At 34.7% G+C, this 24696-nt stretch overlaps 1 protein-coding gene across 1 annotated transcript; it reads left to right on the top strand.

The window, feature by feature from the left end:
* Positions 1 to 3799: 3799 nt before the first annotated feature.
* On the top strand, positions 3800 to 24344 carry LOC141396635 (uncharacterized). Its single transcript, XM_073972257.1, has 13 exons — positions 3800 to 3880; positions 3988 to 4103; positions 14173 to 14271; positions 14653 to 14751; positions 14828 to 14926; positions 20210 to 20308; positions 20712 to 20810; positions 20885 to 20983; positions 21055 to 21153; positions 23147 to 23245; positions 23319 to 23339; positions 23514 to 24008; positions 24098 to 24344. Exons 1-13 carry the CDS (start codon positions 3800 to 3802, stop codon positions 24213 to 24215), a joined length of 1623 nt encoding a protein of 540 aa, XP_073828358.1. The 3' UTR covers positions 24216 to 24344.
* Positions 24345 to 24696: the final 352 nt, after the last annotated feature.

Raw genomic sequence — 24696 nt, 5'->3', positions numbered from 1 at the left:
TTTGAGACTCAAGCGCATAAAACATTAGAAGAAACTATGGTCGGGAAACGACGGGGAAATAGACTTTTTCACTATTGTAATAGTAGTAATCTTAAAAATTATCACAAAATATTTTCATAAAGAGGATATGTATCACCATTATTAAAGAGCAAAGATGTAAAATCAATCCGAAAATTTTAAATGCTAATCTTGTTCAGAGACTGTACAAAAACAATAAATCTTGAAAAATATAAATTTTCGTGAAAATAATGTCATTTTAATATTCACCTAATTTCTTAGTTTTCGAAAATTTACTTTTTGTTTTCAGTATGGCTGAGTACAATTGACTGCTGCATTGGATTGGTTAATCTTACAAAGTCGAGGATGGTTATAGCAAATGTAGAAAAGAGTCTGGTTGCCGTTTATCAACATTTTTTCATAAAAAAACTATTTTCATATTTTGAGTTTTAAGCAACTTTAGGCCTATGTTTCCCCTCTGTGCGTCTGTGGAATACTCTCCCTTTTGATCTACAAAACACCAGCAACGCTTTTACGTTTAAAAACAGGCTACGAACTTTGCTTTCAATTAGATGATTTTTTTTTTCTATTTTTAATACAATTCTTACTATACAAAATTAATTATCTTTTTTAAGTGTCCATTAATTTACCACAAAATATGTTTTCTTTTGTAATTTCAAATAAACATTGTGTTATAAAATATTGTTAAATTATTAAATTTAAGTTGGATATGATTTATATATGTAATCCTGTAGGCCTATTCTGTAACTTTTATCGATTGAAAAGTTGTTAAAATTTCTTTTGTTTTGGTAACAACTACAAAACAAACAAATGAAATTGTTGTAAAATAAACAATGAGTAAAGTTGTTAAAAAGTTACGGAATAGGGGGGCTGTACTATAATCTAAAAGACTCAAGTCTTGTTGTACAGGAGATATACAAATAAATAAATAAATTAAAATAAATTAAATTAAATGTGCCTCATCGAAATAATGGTATTAGACCCCAAGTATGTTTGTACGATATCCGTTTCAAACAACTTGGAGTGTATTTAGCCATGTCCGTCCGTCTGTCTGTCTAGGTGGTGCTCACGATAACTCTCCAATGGATTAACCAATTTCGTTCAAAATTTGGCTTTCGTAATATTTTGTCCAAACTTAGTTTAACTTTTGTAGGGGTAGGTAGGAAACCCCTACAAAAGTTTGAAAATGTTCGGACACATTGTGCGCACGATAACTCTTGAAGGGAGTAGCCGATTTGGTCCACACTTTACACATCGTGAAATTTCTAACAGACTTAGATGAGGTTCGAATATGGACTCAATCCGTCAACTCCTTTGGGTAGCTCCAACAAAAAATTTCAGAAGAGTTTAGTTTAGGACCTGTGGGCCTATTCTCTAACTTTTTAACGATCGTCGATATTGTTTTTTTTTCCAGAAAACCATTTTAACAACATAATTAACAACCTTGGTATTCTGTAAATAAGGGCCTGTTTATGTATGTCGATAAGAAAACGAATGCGGAAGAAAAACGACCAAATTTGAGTGTGTATTTCAAATTTGTATTTTGTTTTGAAGCGAAAGCAAATGAAATAATATTTCAAAAACTAAAGTTTGGGTGTCTTTCATGCGCACACATTTTCGTTTCGAAATACATAAACTGGGGGTAAATTTTAACAACTTTTGTTAAAAATTTCGTTGTAGAAACAACACCAAAATTGTCGTAGTCTAAAAATCGACAAGAAGTTCAATATTGGATTTGACTGTTTTGTTTGTGTGTATGTTTTGCTTTGGAATACATTTAAAATTGAAAACTTTTGAAAATTTATCGTCAATTTGTCTACATTTTTACAGAAAAGCACAATCGTTACTGCAAACAATTGTTAGTGTCGACAACGTTGTCGATTGTCGGATAGTTAAGTTACAGAACAGGCCTACTGCTCTCTAATCGCTTTGATTTTTATTGTAGCAACTTGTATTCACTGCCGCCCAAATGACGGTACAAGTTTCATCAGGGGCAAGTCCGTACTTCCTGAGAAAATAGCCTGAAAGTTGCAAGAAAACCCCTATGACACCGTGTGTATTGGTGGGAGCGCAAGATAATTCTCAGACAGATTTGCCGATTCGGTCCAAAATTTGGCCTTCGTGTGTATTGGTTGGAGCGCAAGATAATTCTCGGACAGATTAGCCGATTCGGTCCAAAATTTGGCCTTCGTAATATTTTGCCCAAACTTAAAATTGTGCGCACGATAACTGTTGAAGGGAGTGACCAATTTGGTCCATAATTTACACATCCAAATATATCTATCGGATATAGGTGAGGTTCGAATATGGACTATATTTATCCAATCCTTCGAGTACTTTACAAACAACAATTCGGATAAGTTTACTTTAAAACCTGCTCTCGAATCACTTTAATTTTTGTTGAAGCAACTTGCATTCGCTGCCTCAATTACGACGATAAACGTTTTTACAGGGGGAAGTTCATACTTCTTGAGAAAACAGCCCGAAAGGTGTAAAAATCCCCTATGGTACCATATGTTGTGTATGGAGCGCACTATAAATCTCAAACTGATCAACCGAGTTGGTAAAATTTGGGCTTCGTCATATTTTGTCCAAACTTAGGTTCAGTTCGAAGATGGGCATTACTGGTCCACAACTCGATTTGTCCGTAGATGAAAGTTTCAAATCACATAGGCTGAGGGTATATCGACTGATACTTTTTTACTTGTCTGATACTTATGTCACGATATCTCGAGAATGGTTGACTCTTACCGAAAACTCATAGAGATCATTTTTATAGAAAAAATTGTAAACCTACAACTTTTACTTTAGTCGATTTCGGTTAGGTCTTACCGATTTTGAGAAAAATAAAGAAACTGAATAAGGCCTCCAAAAATGATCTTTGTCCCTGAATAACTACGTTTGCACACGTGGGATCGATAGGGACTTTTAGGACGTTACTTTCAATGGCAAACCCTAGCTTTCCACCGAAATTCACCTCTTTAAAGCCACCACCCCTTCCATTCCCATGCAATGTTATTTTCTCTGCCATTATATTTCCCCTGCGATCTAATTATGATCTAATTAAGTTTTCAACACTTATGTAGTTGACATCATTCTCAGCTATCTTAAACGACGCTAAAGGTTAACAATTGTGATAATGTTTGTTCGATGATTACTGAAGAAAGAAATTTTAGAGATATTATTTAATTTATGTTGTTGTAGAGAACCACATATGGCAATCTATATAAATAACAAATTACGTTAATTATTTGTGCAAAATCTCTTTTTATAAACATAAATGAGGTTATCGGCCAGTTATAAAAATCAACACGCAAACTTTTAAATTTAAAACAAAAAATAACAATTAGCCATGTCATAAATATTTAAATGTTCAATTTATCAATAAGACAATCTGTTTGGGGGTCTAGGCGTCTAAACCAAATCAATTAAAAAAAAAAACAAATTTATCTGTAATTTGAAAAAAAAAAATAGAAAAAATATTTAAAATACAGACTTCAAAATCATGTTAATAGGCAGAAAAGGGGGTGCAAGGGACCTAGAAGAGGTTACGTGTGATACTTATTACATATCCTTGTAGTCTCATCCCTCATGGTCCACATTAAATAAAAACGTCTACCTTAACAAAGATCCTCCTCCTTCAAACTCTATCTTCTTGCTTCTCCTTATCTTTTGGCCAAATGTCAAAAAATTGTATTATAAAAATGCGATAATTTGTCCCCGCCTCTACTAGTATTGAACTAACTTTACTCGCGTAAAGAAGTTATATGCCAGGAAAAAAATGAAAATTCTTTTTCTGCTAGTACTCATTTGGGCAGCAGCAAACACCGCCCAAAGCCATTTGACTGTCGGTAATAATGATGTGAGTGAAATGAAGTGAAACCGAAAAAAATATAAAATATACAAATTGTTTTATTTTAATATGTAAAATGTGTAAATATAAAATGTGCTAAATTAACAATTTCTTAGGATCCCATCCCCGAACATAACAATGCCGGTTTATGGAGTGTTTTATATTCTAAACTAAATCTATTGATGAATGAAACTGCCGTTTTAAGGGAAAATCTTGTAGAGCTAAGGCAAAGGTAAGTAAATAAAGTTTAAAGTGCACCTAAACAAATTCCAATATACAAGGATTCGGGAGAGTGCCTCTCATATACATAAAAGTTTTGATCTATTATTTATATTAGTTATGTATATGAAAACTCCTTTTCATCCTCATTTCTAATGAAGGTTCAAAACACAATTCGACAACATTGCTTTTGGACTCTTCCATTGTATCTCGAAAATTCATGAATATTTCTCAACACACATCACTAGAGGCCTAAATGTTTCAAAATATAGAGTAAGAGACCCTCTTTCTGCCAAAAAGTGCATAATAACAGGAACATACTGAAGTATAGACAGCGGAATTTTATGCAACCCCTATTTTTTGTCCGATTCATGTCAAATTTTGGGACTAGGCATATTTTTGGCTTCTGATTAAATTGCAATCGAAACATATGACATATGCAAAATTATGCAAAATGCAGACAAGTCAATAAAATAGAAAGCAAGTAAAAAAGTGTCAATCGGCTTTGCTGACAGAGATTTACCCTCAGCCAATGTGAAGTGAAACTTTCATCTACGGGCAGATCGCATGTATTTAGGGTCTCTTCAGAATTTTGTGACAAAAATGTGGATTAGGAATTAAGTGCACTAAGACACAAATGTTGAACTTTTGTGGGGGAGGAGTACCCTTAGGGAGGACCGATATGGGCCATTTTAGAAGTTAAACTGAATTTTGTTAGGAGAACCAAATTGGTTTGGACCAAATTGGTTGACCAATTCAAGTGATATCGCCATGAAACTAAGTTTTGATAAAATATGACGAAGACCAAATGTTGGACCAAATCGGTTGAACAGTTCGGGAGTTATCGTGGCATAGAGTTTTTTATATCTTTCGGGCTTTTTTCCCCAAGATATATGGACTTGTCCCTTTTACCGTCGTAATGGAGGTAGCGAATGTAAATCGCTTCAACAAAAATCAAAGTGATTCAAGAGCAGGTCTTAAAGTGAACTTATCCAAGATTTTGTGTGGGAGGTACCAGAAGGAGTAGACAAATATAGTCCATATTTGAACCTGATCTATGTCTGGTAGAGTATGGATTACATCGGTCACTCCCTTCAAGAGTTATCGTGCGCACAATTTTTCCGAACATATCTGAACTTTTGTGAGGGAGGTACCTGAAGGAGTGGACCGATATGGCTTATCTTCGAACTTAAACTATGTTTGGACAAAATATTACTAAGGCCAAATTTTGGACCATATCGGCATATCCGTTCGAGAGTTATCTTGAGCTCCAAACACCTCATACGGTGTCATAGGGGTTTTGTGCAACTTTCAGGCTTTTTTTCAGGAAGTATGGACTTGCCCCTGATGAAACTTGTACCGTCATATGAGGGGCAGTGAATACAAGTTGCTAAAACTAAAATCAAAGCGATTCGAGAGCAGGTCCTAATCTGAACTTATCCGAAATTTTGTGTGGGAGGTACCCGAATGAGTGGACCGATTGAGTCCATATTGGAACCTCTTCTAAGTCTGGTAGACATTTCACGATTTGCAAAGTATGAACAAAATCGGTTACTTCCTTCAAGAGTTATCGTACGTACAAATTTTCCGAACATTTTCAAACTTTTGTGGGGGAGGTACCGGAAGGAGTGGACCGATATAACCCATTTTCGAACTTGAACTAAGTTTGCACAAAATATTACGAAAGCCAAATTCTTGACCTAATCGGTTCATCCGTTCGAGAGTTATCGTGCGCTCAGCCAGACAGACGGACGGACATTGCTCAATCGACTCCAAATTGTCTGAAACACATTTCGTCCAAACATACTTGGGGTCTAAAACCATTATTTCGATGAGGCACATTTTGCCCGTATGAAAGTGTATATACCCTCGTTAGCATAAATGCTGAGGGTTTAAAAACTGTCAAAATACCGAAAATGGGGAGGTATCATTCTATGTGGGCTATATGAAGGCCTGAACCTAAAGCGACACATTTTAGGTGGAAAGGTTTTTACCCCCAAGGAAGACTTAATACCAACATTCAGCCATTTCGGCGGGATATTGAGGCCACAACCTTCAAAATACCAGAAATCCGGAGGTACCGTCCTATGGGGGCTATATGAAGGCGTGGACCTATACCGACAAATTTCAGATGAAAATTTTGTACCCCCAACGAAAACAAAATGCCAAATTTCAGTCATTTCGGTGGGTTATTGAGGCCACAACCTTAAAAATACCGAAAATCGGGAGGAACCGTTTTATGGGGGCTATATGAAGACGTGGACCTATACCGACAAATTTTTGATGGAAAGTTGTATACCCCCAACGAAGACTAAATACCAAATTTCAGTCATTTCGGTGGGATATTGAGGCTACAACCTTAAAAATACCGAAAATCGGGAGGTACCGTTCTATGGGGGCTATATGAAGACGTGGACCTATACCGACAAATTTCAGTTGTAAAATTGCATACCCCTAACGAAGACTTAATACCAGACTTCAGCCATTTCAGTGGGATATTTAGACTACAAATCCTTGAATATATTTTTGCATATGCTCATTTTATGCAGATATGTACAAATATGTCAAAATATGCACGATATGCAAAATATGCAAATTATGCAAACATTTCTGGGCCTAATTCGTTTTATTTTGTAATAAAACGAGTTTCTGTCTAATCAGATTTTCTCTACGACCATCTAAACCATATATGCATTTGCATAGGATTCCGCTGTCTACTGAAGTAGCAAGAAATAAAACACGGTGCACTTGAACCAACTATAAATGAAAGTAGCTTACACCTGGGAATTTTTTTTTTTTTGGATTCTGAAACTACAATGTTCGTAGATGAGAAAAATCAAAAAACAAAAAAAAATCGGCGGAGCGCTTTTTAAATAAATCGCGATCAAAATTCACATTTTTAGGGTTTTTTAGGTTTTCACGATTTTACTGGGAAACCGCAAGCCCTATCAAAATGGAATGAAAAAAAATGTTGTTGCAGTGAAAGTTCTCTACAAGAGCGACATTTATGCTATTTTCGTAGGTTTTACCATTTTTGAGATATAGTAGTTCAAATTTGGACAATTCACTGACTGTATCGTCTCCTTATAAAACAATCACGGTGCTCTTGATTCAAATTTAAATGGAAGGCGCTTACACCTGGGAAGTTTTTGCGGATTCTAAAACTACAATGCTCATAGATGAGAAAAATCAAAAAAAATCGCGCTTTTTAAATATATCGCGAGTCAAGTTGAAATTTTTAGGGGTTGTTTAGGTTTTCACGATTTTGCTTAGAAACCGCAAAGTTTAAATTTTTAGGTTTTTTTAGGTTTTCACGATTTTAGGAAACCGCAGGCCCTATCAAAATGGGACTGAAGAAAATGTTGTAGCTATGAAAATTCTCTACAAGATTGACTTTTACGGTATTTTCGTAGGTTTTACCACTGCACTGACTGCATCGCCCCCTTATAAAACAATGTCATGAAGGGTGCGCCTTAAGTAACTTTTAATGAAAACCGCTTACACAGGGGAAGTATTTGTGAATTCTGAAACAACAATGTTCATAGATGAAAAAAATCCAAAAACAAGAAAAAATCGCTGTAGGGATTTTTAAATAAATCGCGGTCAAAATTCACATTTTTATGTGTTTTTTAGGTTTTCACGATTTTGCTTGGAAACCGCAAGGTCAATCGAAATGGAGCTAAAGAAAATGTTGTAGCTGTGAAAATTCTCTACAGGATTAACGTTTATGATTTGTTCTCAGGCTGTACCATTTTTGAGATAAAGAAGCTCAGTTTACATTTATAGGTTTTTTTTTTTGTTAGGGAGTCGCGATTTTGCTTGAATACGGCAAGTCTTATCGGCATGGGACCTGAGAAAATCTTATAGCTGTGAAAATTCTCTACAAGACTGGCTTATGTAATTTTTCCTAGGTTGCAAAATTTTTTTAGATATATAAGTTGAAGTTGGGAAATTGCAGTCATGACATTGTTTTATAAGGAGACGATACAGAATTGAATTGAATTTAAATTGTCCCAATTTCAACTTCTATATAGCAAAAGTTGTAAAACCTACGAAAACATCAATAAGGTCAATCTTGTAGAGAATTTTGATAGCTACAACATTTTCTTTATTCCCATTTTGATAGGACTTGCGGTTTCCAAGCGAAATCGCAAAAACCTAAACAACCCCTAAAAATGTCAACTTGAATCGCGATTTATTTATGATTTTTCTCATCTATGAACATTGTAGTTTCAGAATCCGCAAAAACTTCCCAGGTGTAAGCACCTTCCATTTAAATTTGATTATAGAGCACCGTGGGCATCGGCTGACTTTCTTGCCGGCTGTCTTTCTCGCTCCGCTTCATTTCTGATATAATAAAATAAAAAAAGAATGAAGAAAGCCAAGCCAATTTTGGTGCTTTTATTTTTATTATGTCAGAAATGAGGCGGAAAAGGGACGTATTATTACGTTTTTTCTCCAAAATAATTTTTGTTTTTAGAAATTGCAAATGAAAACTTATATTGAAGATTTTGGCTTTCTAGGCGAAGATCATTTTTAGAATTATTTTTTTAATCAATTTATGATAAATGACGCAAGTGAAAAAGGAAAGCCGACGACTCGAAACCTTTATGCCTGAGAGCCTTTACCAAAGCCGAAACACTTCATGTCACATAGTGGTGGGTGTGTGGGTTCGAGTCGTCGGCTTTCCTTTTAAACTCGCATTATTGATCATAAAGCTCGATTCCAACGAGAAATTAATTAAAAAAAATTAATTCTCAAAAAACGATCTTCGCCTAAAAAGGCAAAATCTTCAAATAAATAAAATCAGTTGAACCAGACTGGGGCTTGAACCTACGTTCTTGAAAACACAAGGAAAAAAGTGTTGTCACGGTGTGTTAGTGTTCAGAACCAAAATCATAACTTTCAAAGACCACGGCAATAAGCGTTTGTCATGAACTCTGTAATGAATATGAGGGTATTTAGGCTTTAAACTCACTCTATATTCAAACAAGTAAAAAAGTGTCAGTCGGCTTTTCCGACAGAGATATACCCTCAGCCTATGTGAATTGAAAGTTTTATCTACGGACAGATCAAATGTATATAGGGAATTTTGAGGCCCTTTTTGGACCTTTGAATGTGCGGGCAAAAATGTGGATTAGGATTAGAGTTCAAAAGTGTTGCGGAATAGGTACTTAAAGAAATGGACCGATATAGTCCATTATGGAAGTTGATCTTATTTTGGGAATCATATGTTTCCGATCGATATCGCGCCCACTAGTTTTGGGCAAAATATGACGAAGGCCAAATTTGGACCAAATCATGCTCTCCAGCCACTACATATGGTGCCACAGGGATTTTTACACCTTTCGGGTTGTTTTCTATAGAGGTATGGACTGGAAAAACTTTTACCATCGTAATTGAGGCAGCGAATGCAAGTTTTTTGAACAAAAATAAAGTGATTCGAGAGCATGTCTTAAAGTGAACTTATCGGTATTTTGTGTGGGAGGTACCCAAAAGAGTGGACAAATATAGTCCATATTCGAACCTGATTTATATGTGGTAGATATGTTAGGATGTGTAAAGTATGGACCAAATCGGTAAATCCATTCAAGAGTTATAATGCGCACAATTTTTCCGAACATTTGTTAACTTTTGTGGGGAGGTACTTGAAGGAGTGGACCGATATGTTTTGTCTTCGAATTTAAACTAAGTTTGGACAAAATATTATGATGGCCAAATTTTGGACCGAATCGACAGACCCATTTGCGACTTTCAGGCTATTTTCTCAGGAAGTATGGACATGCAAATGATGACTGCCGTATGGGGGACAGAGAGTACAACTTGCTACAACAAAAATCAAAGAAATTCGAAAGCTGGTCCTAAACTGCACTTCTCCGAAATTTTGTGTAGAAAGTACCCGAAGCAGTGGATCGATTGAGTCCATATTAAAACCTTATCTAAGTCTGATAGAAATTTTACGATGTACAAAGTGTGGACCAAATCGGTCACTCACTTCAAGAGTTATCGTGCGCACAAATTTTCCGAATATTTCCAAACTTTTGTGGGGGAGGTACAGGAAGAAGTGGACCGATATTACCCATCTTCGAACTTAAACTAAGTTTGGACAAAATATTACGAAAGCCACATTTTGGGCCGAAACGGTTGATCCGTTCGGGAGTTATCGTGCGCTCCAGCCAGACAGACAGACAAACGGGCGGACATGACTAAATCAACTCCAAATTGTCTGAAACGGATTTCGTACAAACATACTTGGGGTCTAGAACACCATTATTTCGATGAGGCACATTTTGCCCGTATGAAAGTGAATATACCATAGTTAGCGTAAATGCTGAGGGTATAAAAAATTACACGTTCAGTATTGTAAGGATTAGAAGTGCATGAATCAAATCGCTCATTTACTCAAAAAGTGGCAAAACTCAAAAAAACTCGTTTTCTGAGTTAGCAATTTCTGTTTTTTTCTACGACTCAACGAGTTACAGCACATTTACTACGTGCTTCGCATAATTCAACACAAACGTTTTTGGGGTTTATGACACATCAAATTGTACTTCATCTTGCACAAAAATTTAGCGCTGACATCTGGCTAGCTGTTTGTAAACTATGGTCCAAATTTTTATTTTAGTTTCTGTGTAATAATCTTTTAAAGTAGAGAAGTCAAATTTCAATTGCCAACTTAAAACGCGTTATTCTCGAAACTCGTTTTTTTGAGATGTGTTTCTCTTTGAGTAAATGAGCGAAATGTCTATTGGACAAAATGTACGACATATGTAGGATTTTCCGTGGTGCATATCTCGAAAACCAATTAGAAAATTGAAAATGTTGCCTTTTTAGGCCAAGATCATTTTTAGTATTAACTTTTTTTTTAATATTTAATCGAGCTTTATGATCAATAACACTGTGCAACATTTTTAAGGTGATCTTGTGCAAACAATTCGAACTGAGGATTTTTTGAAAGTACATACCCAAACGACAAGAAACCCTAGTTGGGTTTTGTTGTGTCAGATCCAGCTCGGAGTTTATGACGCCATATAAACATGGTAAAATATTGACTTTTTAAAGAAATTCGGGGCTATATCTCTGAAACCAATGCGAATCTTCTCCTGACCTCTAAAGCAAATTTGTAGATAAGGACCAGAATAAAATATTTGGAAAAATAATGAACTCGAAAAACTACATTTATTGCCTCAAATTTGAATATATATGCAAAAATGTCACAATTTTTATACATTTCGCACGTATCTCCAAAACCGTTAATTTTTTTCTGAATATTTTCTTTGGGAAAAATATTCCCTGGAATGTAATACACATTTTTCAACGACGATTTAATAAAAATGTCAATAAAGTAGTGAAATCCGAAATGCGAGAATAAACTGTTGGTGTGAACTGTGTTTGTAATACGTGTTGTAAAAGTTATGATGCAAAATACCGCTGAAACAACATGAAGTACGCATTTTAGAGTTTCAGAATGTTCTAAAGAATTGTTGATAACTTTATTCTGAAGATTTTTGGAAAAGGTTACTTGGTTCAACTCCCAATAGTCTAGCCGATACTGACCAGAATTTCAGCAATTATGTAAAATTTTCTATATTTTATAGATTTTGATGCCCTAGATGGAGTTTTTCTTATGTGGTTTTTTCAAAAGATAAGTTCTACTAGTTTAGGACTACAATATTGCTAAGCACAGCAAGTCCAAATTCCTATCCGTTTCTGAGATAAAGCCCTAATAAATGCAAAAAAGTGTAGATTTAACCCGGTTTAGATGAGGCCATAAAATCCGAACTGGATCTGACAGGACAAAACCCTACTAGGGTTTTTATAGTCTAAATATGTACTTTCAAAAAATGCACACTAGAAGCTGTTTGCATTTTCAGTGTTGCATAGTGTAATGCAAATGAAAAAGGAAAGCCGACGATACGGACCCACACACCCACCACTATGTGGCATGCATGTTTTGCCTTCGGTAAAGGCTCTTCAGACATATCGGATGTGGAGCGGCTTCGCCGTCCTCGAACTTTTCATCTTTCAAATGCATTTTTGTTTTGTTTTTTTGTCACGGCGTGTTAGCGTTCAGAGCCAAACTCATTACTTTCAAAGGCAGCGCTAAGCGTTTGTCATGAAAGCACAACTAAATGGGAAAATCCCCATTGTTGTTGTAAAAAGAAAAAAAAAACAAAAATGCATTTGAAAGAAGAAAAGTTCGAGGACAACGAAGCCGCTCCACATCCGATATGTCTGAAGAGGCTCTACCGAAGGCGAAACATCCATGTCACATAGTGGTGGGTATTTGGGTTCGAATCGTCGGCTTTCCTTTTTCATTTGCATTATTGATCATAAAGCTCGATTAAAAATTCTTTTTGGAAGATATTTTTTTCAAATTATTAATTAATACAAAAATGTGTTCAATTGACAACATAATAATGCAAAAATAATAAATAACATTTTTAATACGACTGAAGTTAGTGTGTGATATCTGCATATATGTACTGTTTATATCCTTCACCACCGTATATCTCTATTCGACATATTCGCGAAAACAATCCCTTTATTCAAACGTGGATATATTTTCACCACTCTCTGTTAAATTATGCTAATAGCTTTGAATTACTGAACATCTTTCGAAAGCAAAGCCGTAAAGCTATATTAGCAATTCTTTACGGAATTTAGAAAACAAAATGCCAAAAAAGAGCTAATTTGGTTTAAAGTTCTGGGATACACCAAAACGCAAACCTATGTATATGGGTTATATTCATTTGAACGGTTTATGCTTCAATTTTGTTATTGCTTCAATTTTGTTGAAGAAATTGGTTAAAAACTTTTGAATGGGGACTATACCGATATGATTCATTTTCAATTCTACACATCCAAGGACTAATAGGACGCTGTTTAAAATTTCAAACTTGTATCTAAAATATTGTGATTTATCTCTATTGAATGTATATACTAGACTGGTTTTAACTCAAAGGGAAGAAATCGATGTCGGATTTTGTGCACAACCCCCTAAGGTGTTTCACTTTGTAAGATTTTGAAATTAATAATAATAATCAATTTCAATACCCACTGTTAAACATTTTGTTTGTCCCAATTTACATTAGGCGAGTTTACTTGCGGCAATTGTCAGTTTGATGGAGAGAGAGGTGAGGTATATGGTAACCCTTTGCCTCTCAACACCCTCTCTCACCCACAAACTGACAATTGCCGCAAGTAAACTCGCCTAATGTAAATTGGGACTTTCTTCAAATTTTGAAGCAACAAAGTATGGACTTTAGCTGAAATAAATACACAACAAGTATTAATAATAAAAGAATTATTACAACAATGTTTCATTTAAAAATGCACTAAAAACTAGAAAATAAATTTTCTCTTAGCCTCAATAAGTATATTCTTGTCCAAGACGGGAGCTCTCAAAAAAAATTGCTTGCGTTTAAATTAAAAATGGTGACAAAATTAAATGGCAACAAGTAAAGCCCTAAACACATCCAACGTTTGAGTAAAGTTTTGTGTCATTTTTGGTAGAAGAATAAAGAAAAATTGAATCTTGGCAGCACTTTGTCTTTTATTCATCTACCAGAAATGACACAAAACTTTATTCAAACGTTGGATGTGCTTACAGCTCTAGAAATGCGTCAAAGGCCTCGACACATAAGAAGCATGGAATTCTTGCTGAAGTCATATCTGATAAAAGACTATAGACCAAGTTCGACCTACTAAAAAGATATATAAATATAAAAGAATCACATTCGAATTAGGTCGCACTTGTCTTTAGTCATTTACCAGATATGACTTAAGCAAGAATGCCATGCTTCTTATGTGTCGAGGCCTTAAGATCGGCCGGATCGAGTTTGATATATCCTCCACAACGAGTTGAATTGAAATAAAATGGAGCAATTAGTTTCCTTCGTTTATGAAGAAGACTATTCAACAATTTCGGTAAAACAATATGGCTAACCTTCAAAATACTATATCAAAACGTCGACCTATACCGACAATACAAGCTGAACTTAAGCAGTTCTTAGTTGTCATACATACATATATAAATTGTTCATTACCTGAAGTTAATAAGGGTTTCTGTCCAAATTTAGGCAAGATTATCAGGAAAATCGAGTGACATTGGTGGTGCAAAATCTATTGGAGGAAAGCACTAAATTCGTGGAGGACAGTATATCGAAGCTGAAAGAAAAGTAAGTACACTTAAATACAATATATATATATATACATATATGTCTATTCCAGAACTGCAAGTATCAACTAATTTTTACATTTCTTTATATCATAAAAGAAAATTGTTATCAATGTAAAAATTTTTAGATTTTCTTAAAAATAGTAAAAATTAGTAGATTCTTGCAGTTCTAGAATAGACCAATAATTTGACACTTTACAACACACTATCTGTTCCCGTACTTTATTAAATGTCAAAAGTCGTAAAGTGGTTAACGACTCCCATATAAAATGTACTATGTACTTGGTACAAGAATTTGGTACCTGCAATTCCATATATAACACCAAATATCCGTTGTAATAGCCTAAAGTGAACATTTAAATTTGTTCTTATCTTCTTATAGACAAAAGGCGGAGGAGAGTCGTATTTCAAGTGTGATTGATAATATTTCTTCAGATGCTAAAGTTTTTCTTGAAACGGGTCTTGGCGAATTGAAGAATAGGTAATTTTTTATAAATTTTAAATGTATACATATATAGTTCTATTTTTTCTCATGTTTCTTTGTATCGCCTCTCTAGACAGGATGTTCTAGAGGAGAATATCAGTAATTTGATACAAACAGTTACCTTGAGTGCCAAGAAATCAATGGAAGAAACTGTAAATGCATTACAAAAAAGGTAAGAAAAGAAGAAGATGTGTCATTAAAGACTGAAGACCTGGGTACATAAGCTGCCTCGCCTGCTTGCCTGCTTCATTTCTGAAATAACAAAAATAAAAGAATAAAGAAGGCCAAGCCAATTTCGAAGCGGGTTGCCCTTTTCTTTGTTATTATTTTATCAGAAACAAGCAAGGAAAGCAACCAAGGCAGCTTATGTAGCTAAGCCTTAAGGCCTCGACACATAAGAAGCGTGACATTCTTGTTGAAGTCATATCTGATAAAAGACTAAAGGCCAAGTTCGACCTAATTAAAAGATTTCAGAATCACATTTGAATTAGGTCGAACTTGGTCTTTAGTCATTTACCAGATATGACTTAAGCAAGAATATCATGTTTCTTATGTGTCGAGGCCTTTAAAGCTGAAAAACAATAAACATTTTTTGCTTAATTTTTTGGTAAAAGAATAAGGGGCAATGAGCAACCAATTTTTAATTTTGCTTGGGCATTCTTTATTCCTTTTAACAGAAATAACGCAAACTGTAAAGGGGTGAGTACATAAGCTGCCTTGTCTGCTTACCTTGCTTGCTTCTGATAAAAGAATAAAAATGAAAAGGGCAACCCAGTTCGAAATTTTGTCAGAAATGGAGCAGGAAAGCAAGGCAATCAGGCAAGGCAGCTTATGTACGCAGGCTATTACTCGAACGTTTATTGTGTTTTCGGCCTAATTGAATTAAAAAATCTCAAATAAAAACTAATGCGAAATCCAGTACTTTTCACTTGAAGCAGGATCCCTGTCCACACTAAAGTAATTTCAATTAAATTTTGACAAGACATTTAGGATTTTTTGGGAAAACACATAATTTCAAGAAACTAGTGTACACGCTTTCATGTGTTCTGCAATTTTGCTTTATTGCAATATTCGTATGAAACAATCAGACCGTTTTATTTTACATTTTTTACATTTACTTCCATGTCAAATTTTCAGTGAAGTTACTCTTAGTGTGGACCGGGACAAGGGAATTGACTGGATATCATAAATGCAAACATACTCTTACCACATGTGGCAATAGACAATCTTCTCATTTTATTGTAACGACCTCCAATAAGAAGAGGATCTGCTCACCCTCATGTTTAAGCCGAAAACACTTTCAACGTTTCAATAAAGTTGGACGTCATTTCTGATCAGGGACGTACGCAGGATTTCATTTCGGGGGGGCCCAACTTGACCAAAAATCATGAAAAATTCAAATGTTGGGTAGCGTTACGTAAAGCTATTTTAAGGGGTTATGGCCACTTATAAGTATCAGAAAAGCCATTTTCATGCATTTTTTATAATAAATCTATTTTTTTCTTTTGAATAATCTTTCTGACAAATGCCCGACTATAAAGCACTGTTTTACTACACTGTTGTTTAAAAAAGAATAAACCGATCAGCATATATTTTTGTGGGATCATTACGAACCTAATAATCTTTTCCATTATAGAAACGGAATTAAAAAATCAAATTTTAAAAATTTTGAACAGTTAAAATCAAAATTTCGATTTATAAACCACAGTTTTTTTTTCGGACTCCGTCAGCAGTTTTTTAAAGACTCTCTCGGTAAGCACATGATTTATGTGTATAATAGTCCCACAAAAACATATAAAGACCGGAGCATCCGTTTTCGAGCTACAGTTGCCACCGCTTTCAAAAGTGCCATTTCGAGGAAAAGACGTTTTTAAATTCTATGTTACATACAGAACACAATAAATGTTTCCCTTCGATAGCTAATATTTCGGTAAATTTTTGTCCGATGGACTGAAAATTTTGGCACATATTCTATTCTACATGTACTTTAAAATGAGCCAACAAAATTTCGATTTTTCGAATTTTATATGAAACTAGCGGACCCGGCGAACTTCGTCTCGCTACTAAGGAATAAAATTTCATACAAAAACTCAATTTTCGATTTTTCCGACTTTTCCAGAGAGATTTTCCAAAATTTTCTTCCGTAAAGACCTTCTCCTCGAAAATACGAATAACTGACAAAAAATTTTACAGAAATCGGCCTAGCTGTTCTCATTTTATGAATTACTATACATTTTTTACACCATTTTTATATATATAGATATTGGTACAAAGTATATAAATTCAATAGAAAGAATTCATTATATTTAAGATACAATTTTAAAATTTACAGAGTAGGATATTTAGAATTGAAAATAGACGAACGTGGCCCGGTTCGGTAAAGTCGCCATGTAAAATTTAAGCCCCGTTTTCAGTATATTGAAGTTTTAAATCATACGGGCTCACGTTATAGTTTATCGCAGAATTTTACAACCACAAAGATTTGCCGTTGTCTTTGCTATAGCAAGATTTTTACTATTTCGATGATCTTAGCCTAATTTTTAAGAATATCGGCTGCCGTTGTCGTTGATATGTTTCCAAATGAAAACATTAAGAAAAATTTAACAGTTTTGGATATATGGTGCGAAATCTATACAAATTATGGAATTTTTAGATATATTATAAAATTTGAGGTAACAAATGTAGTTTTTCCAGTCCAATATTTGTCCAAATATTTTATTCTGACCCTTATCTACAAATTTGCTTCAGAGGTCAGAAGAAGATTTGCATTGGTTTCAGAGATATAGCCCCGAGTTGCTGTAAAAAGTCGATAATTAGCAATGTTTAGAGGGGGCCATAAAATCCAAGCTGGACACGGTGTGCCTTAACTAAATTTAAATGGAAGGTGCTTACACCTTTTTGCAGATTCTGAAACTAGACTGTTCATAGATGAGACATATCAAGAAACAAAAAAAAAAAATCGCCGGAGGGATTTTCAAATAAATCGCGATTTAAGTTCACATTTTTAGGGGTTCTTTAGGTTTTCACGATTTTGCTTGGAAACCGCGAGTCCCATGTAAATTAGCCTAAAAACATTTTGTAGCTGTGAAAATTCTCCATAAGATTGACCTTTATAATATTTTCGTAGGTTTTACCGTTTTTGATATATAAAAGTTCAAATTGAGACAATGCACTGACTGTAATGTCATTACTGCAATTTCCTAAATTAAACTTATATATCATGAAAATGGTAAAACCTAGGGAAAAATAAATCATCCAATCTTGTAGAGAATTTTCAGAGCTTCAACATTTTATTTAGTCCCATTTTGATATGACTTGCGGTATCCAAGCAAAATCTTTAAGACTTAAGATAAAAACCTAAAAATTCGAACTAATCCTCTATATCTCAAAAATGGTAAAACCTACGAAAAAACCTAAAGGTCAGTCTTGTAGAGAATTTTCATAGCCACAACATTTTCTTTAGACTCATTTCGATACGACTTGCGGTTTCCAAGCAAAATCGTGAAAATCTAAAAACCCCCTAAAATTGTGAATTTTAATCGCGATTTAAATAAATCCCTCCTGCAATTTTTTCTGATTTTTTTTATTTTTCTTATCTATGAACATTGCTGTTTCAGAATCAGCGAAATCTTCCCATGTGTAAGCGGTTTTCACCTTCCATTTAAAATTGGTTAAGGCACACCATGTGGATCTGACTCAACAAAACGCAACTAGGGCTTTTGTACTTTGGGTCTGTACTTTCAAAAATCCTCACTTCAAATTTTTTGCACAAGAATACCTTATAAATGCTGCACAGTGTTATTTACCGGAAGAGATAGAGTCTGATTCAGGATTATTTTTTACTTTTATTATAATGTTAAAGAAGAAGCATTATATTTTTTTTAATTGGACTCGACACTTTAACAAACACTTTGATGGACTTTGGACAAACACTTTGATGGACTTAGTTCTATATAGTTTTGACAAATAACAATCGATCCTTATTGAACCCCACTTAATTATTCGGTTATAATAAGCTAAATAATTTTAGAAATGGATCTTATTTTGAGAGACGCTCCTCTCGATAATTACAGCGCCCATAAGCTATTTTAGTTGGTTACCGTAGCATTTAGAGCTTTGTCAGGAAGCATGAACTTGTCCACGAAAAATAGGATATCTCTGTAAACAAGACTACAAAATGTCTAAAGGATCCTCAAACAGTCTTTAAACTGCGGTTATGTTAGACTTGTATGAGTGACCTGAAGATGTTGTCCAAACATATTCTCTTGGAACTTGATGTACTTTTGGATGTAATTTTGCGAGTGGTTCGATTTTGGACCGAATCGGTTAGTCCCTTCGACCATTTTAGTGAAAATTGTGAACTTTTATGGCGGAGGTACCGATATGACTTAAATTTAATTTGGACAAAACATTACGAGATCCGTAACTTGGACCAAATCGGTTGATCCGTTCGAGAGTTATCATGAGTTCCAACATGCCAGACAAACAGAGATACAGAAGGATGGACGGTGGTAAGTACATCCATCATGTCTGAAAAGGATTTTGTCCAAACATATTTATGTGGAGTCTAAAATCATTATTTTGATGAGACCTACATATTTGTATTGTATCCTAGTGTATATAATCTCGTAACCTTAAAGTCTGAGGCTACAATTATACTTCGGTGATGATAAGGAAAAAATCAAGTAACGCACAAAAATTCATTTGTCTTCATTATTTTCTCATACAGTTTAGCAGCAAATTTGTCTAAAATAGAATAACAAAATTTTGGCGATGGCAGTAAAACAAATTTCTAATTGGTTTTCAAGATGTAGTCCACGAAGGACCGACCCTTCATTCATTGTATCCAATAGACATTTTTTCATATACTTCCATTCCCACAATACTGAACTCGTTATTTTTGTTGTTACAGGATGAGTTTTAAGCCTCGAGAGCTCTGTATAGTTCAAATATGACATAAACTTGGAGTACATTCATTAAGGATTCGCATTTGATAGTGGAATAATATGACATGAAGAAGTAATTCAGATTTCATTGGAAGTTTCTCTCAACAACAGCATACTAAAAAAATTTTTCAAATATTTTCTTACAAAACTTGTTAATGATGTACATTTACTGTTCAGAAACTTAAGAAAATATAAGCTTTAATTTGAAATCTGCAAAAATACAAACATTTTTATGAGAAAAAAATATAATAACTAGTTACAGCATCTTAACAAATTTTGTTCGACCAAACCATTTCGGGGGGGCCCGGGCCCCCTGTGCCCCCCCCCCCTGCGTACGTCCCTGTTTCTGATAAAAGAATAAAGAAAAAGTCTATCTATGTTGCTAGTGCTCTTTTATACGCCCAACTTTACTGAAACGTTGGTTGTATTTTCGGCTTTATTTTGTTTAAGTGAACAGCATATTAACAATAGATCCCTCTTTAACTAAAATATTTCTTCTCTTCTTTAAGACTCGATGATCAAGAAGTTGGTATTGCTAATTTAGTGGATTCACTTGCAAATAATTCCAAGAAATATACGGATGCAGCCTTGGAGGAACTTAAAAAGAGGTAGGAAAGCTTAATATAGGATAGATGTACAAAAAAAAAATGGATTTAAAAGTTCGAACATAAATATATCCTAACCAGTGAGCATCTTATAGATTTCTTTTGAATTAGAATTTGAAAAGTGATTCCTAAAACTCTGCTCCATTAGATTTATGGCCTGCTTCACTAAGACGATTCGAATACAAATTCGTTCGACTTACGACCAAACTTCTGTGTTTTGAAAAATATTTGATTCATTGTGCTTTCAATCAAATAATTTTTTCTACAACAATAGGAGTAAGGTAGCAATTCGAACGAATTTGAATTCGAATCGTCTTAGAGAAACGGGCCATTAGTTTTTTCGAAGACCTCAAACAAACTTCCTATCAAACAAAAAATATGTAATTCTTTTTAATCCTTTTTTAAGACAAGAAATAGGAGAAGATCGTATTTTGCAACTGGCTAATAGCATATCTTCAGATGCCAAAGTATTTCTGGAAACGGGTCTGGTTGAACTACAAAAGAGGTAAATTTTGTTGGATATACTTATTATACTATGTTGGATATACTTATTATACTTATTTGCCTTTCCCTCAACAGGCAGGACCAACAAGTAGAGCAAATTGGTAATTTGATTCACACGGTATCCGCGAATGCCAAACAATCTGTAGAAGAGTCCATAGAAGTTCTGCAAAAGAGGTAAGTGCCAAAAAAAGCGATATTGACACTTTTAATTCATTTCAACTGTTTTTCATTTCTGTTACTTTTAGACTCGATAACCAAGAAGTACGTGTAACACATTTAGTGGACTCTCTAACAAATGATTCCAAGAAATACATGGAAAATGGCATGGAGGAAATACGCAAAAGGTAGGATAATTTATGTGAAAATTGAAAAGCTCCACGATTTTCAGATGTCATTTAAATATAAGATAGAACTTAAGGGGTGGGTACATAAGCTGCCTCGCCTGATTGCCTCGCTTTCCTGCTTCATTTCTGACATAATAAAAAAAAAAGAATAAATAAGGCCGAGCAAATTTCGAACTGGTTTGCCCTTTTCTTTTTTATTCTTTTATCAGACGCAAGCAAGACAAGCAGGCGAGGTAGCTTATGTACTCAAGCCATTAGAGGTTCTCTATTTGTAGAGGAAAGCGACGTTGACTATTATTCTTAGCTATGATCCTTGAAAAGAAGACTTAAAGGCCTGTGTGCATAAGCAGCCTTCCTGGCTTCCGCTTTTATCAGAAGCAAGCAAGGCAAGCGACGAGGCAGCCTAGTCTGCTTACCTTGCTTTCCTGCTTCATTTCTGGCATAACAGAAATAAAAGAATAAAGAAGGTCGAGCCAATTTCGAATTAGGTTACCCTTTTCTTCTTTATTCTTTTGTAATGTCAGAAATGAAGCAGGAAAGCAAGGCAATCAGGCGAGGCAGCTTATGTACACAGGCCTTTAAGGTCAAAACTCAATGCATTTTTATTGCTTACCTCACTTTATTTCTGGTAAAAGAATAAAGAACGGTCAAGACAAATTCGAACTATGTTGCCCTTTGTCATTAAATCTTTTAGTAGAAATATAGCAAGGCGAATTAGTTTTGCCCTTAAGGTATCGGTACATAAGAAGCATGACATTCTTGCTTTCTGATAAAAGAGAGGATAAAAAGACGATTCATAACATTAGGCTTGTTCGATAACTTCGCAAGTAAAAAGTATTTGCAAGTTCTTGCAACTAGTTGCAAGTTCTGTCAGTTCTCTTTTACCGAACAAGTTTGTTATCGAACAGCACTTTGTAAAAGTTTGACAAATTTGTATAAATTTTTGGGTTATCGTGCAGACCTATTATGTCGAAAGCAGTTCACTTGGTTGCTTTCCAGATATGATTTCAATATATTCTGCTCGTGGAATATAAATTCCTGATATCAGCCTTGAGGATTGAATCTTCACATTTTCGGATTATATTCTGTAGCGTTTTTCGTTCTGCCATTAAAATCTTGAAAAGAAACTACGCCTTGCAGGTTGTTTCGGTAAAGTCTATAAACACACTCATCCACCTGCATGCTTTCCATATATGATTTGAGGTTATACCCTAGACAGACGGCAGCGTTAATGTGCATTAACTGCCTTAATTCAAATTAATTCGTGCATTCTCCACATTCTTAATGCACAAAATGAAACTGAATTTAAAGGGCATTTAGGTATTTCAATATGGCAATACCGTAAAAGAGACACCATATTCATATGAAGGAAAGAGATATTCATGCTCTGAGACACAATTTGCATTGCCAACAACAACAAAACAGTTTTTACCAGCAATCAGCTGTTTCGTAAATGCAGAAAGTGTCGTCTGTCAGAGCAAAATTAAATGCAGTTCTTAATGCATATTAACGCTGCCGTCTGTCTAGGGTATTATACTGCTCGTGATATCAGCCTTGAGGTTTGGTTGCGACAAAACTCTTGAAAGGAAACTACGCCTTGTCCAAATTCACACGTACACATTTTTCGGTAAAGTAAATTGAATTTATGGAAGAGAGCGGGGATGAAGGAACTCTTTCGTCCACACTCTCTCGCAAAAACTCAATTTACTTTACCGAACAATGTGTAAGTGTGAATTCGGACCTTACGCTTTGTCTCTGTACATTTTTATCTGCTGTTGTTCTGAAGATGGATGTACATCTATGCACACATTCATCAATTTAGATACATATAATGACATTTCAGTCTACAGGAAAGGTTTATGGTTCTCATTGGTTTCTTATTTTGAAGGTCCAAGCGGCAGCGGGCCAACGAATCCAACATATTAATGATTCTCTTGTGTGGCTCTTTCTTTATAATTTTTTTCTGTTAATATCATTTCTTTCCATTTTACAGTTTAAGTGATCAAGAAGAACGAGTTAATCTTGCCCTTCAAAATATTAGCATCAATGTTCAGAAATCCATGGAATCAAACCTTGAAGGATTTAAACAAAGGTAACTAATATTATTCCGAATACTATTATTCTTCAGTTAATTGCCGTTTTCTTCAAAATGTATTTATTTTTAGTTTCAACAATTTGGAGGAAAGGTAAGAATCTCTAATGGCTATATCACATAATATGCCTTTTTACATGTATGACATCAGCTGGTCTGTATATTAGTATATCCAAAGTGAAAACATACATGTGAAAAAGCATATGGTGTAATGTAGCCAAAAACTACAAAAACAAATTCAGTAACTAAATCACAATTCCTCTCACAGACATGACACACAACAGGAACTTAGCTTGAGAATCCTTGAAAATACCGCTCCCAAATCATATTCCTTTGAAGAAACTGTCGATGTTGTGTCGCTCAATCGACATCGTGAATGGACCACAATATCCCGACGTTTAGATGGTTCGGTGGCATTTGATCTTGGCTGGGAAGATTATAAAAAAGGTTTTGGTAATCCAAATGGTGAATTTTTCTTAGGTCTTGAAAAATTACACGCCCTCACGACATATGGTGCAACACAAGAGCTATTGGTCGTACTCAAAGATCATCAAAATCAAACACGTTATGCCAAATATGATATCTTTAGGGTTGGCAGCGAAGCAGAAAGTTATGTCATCAAAGATTTGGGACATTATGACGGCGATGCTGGTGATTCGTTGCGTGTACATGTTGGAGCAGCATTCGCTACCAAAGACAATAATCGTGGCAATTTCCCCACAGAACGTGGTGGTGGCTGGTGGCGTTCCGTGCAAACAATGTGGTAAGTTAAAGCGAAAGAGAGAGAGAGAGAGAGGGCGATATATATGTAAATTTGGGTATTCGAAACCTAATTGTCTATTTTATTTTTAGTGATCTACATTCATACTACAATCCGGTTGATGATGTTTATGGAATTTTCTGGGGCACATGGAATGGCTGGAAGTATACTTTGAAATCTGCTGAGATGATGATACGATCTAAACCTTAGAAAATATGAGTCTATGATATTATTTTATTTCTTCTTCTTCTTGTATTTGTCCATCCATTGTTCCGATATAAGCGATCATATATTAAATAGTTTTAAAATAATAAAATTGTATTTCAATTTACAAAAAAACATATTTTATTTATACTGTCGGCAGTTCTCTATTTATGACCTCCCTGAACAAGTTCCTTACGTCATCGTAGCCAGTCCGGTCTTGAATATTCTTTAATCAAGAACGTTCTCATATTTCTCTGCTGGGTCTTTCTTAATTTTTCCCTTTAAAAGTTGTTTGGATGAGTTGGTGTTTATTGTTTCTCATTCAGGGCAATCATGAATAAAAATTCCGTGAAGAATTTGTTCTCTTTCCCCAATTTCACATTTTTTTTATTTTTGTATTTACAAATCAAAAAAGGGAATATTTTTGTCCACAATATTGTCGAGAATATTGCATAATTAAGTGATTATAGTAGTTTTCCACGTTTTA

This window comes from Musca autumnalis, unplaced genomic scaffold, assembly GCF_047663935.1.
Source record: "Musca autumnalis isolate F117 unplaced genomic scaffold, ASM4766393v1 scaffold_3, whole genome shotgun sequence".
NCBI classification, from domain to species: Eukaryota; Metazoa; Arthropoda; class Insecta; order Diptera; family Muscidae; genus Musca; species Musca autumnalis.
This window is presented reverse-complemented; position numbering and strand designations above follow the sequence as displayed.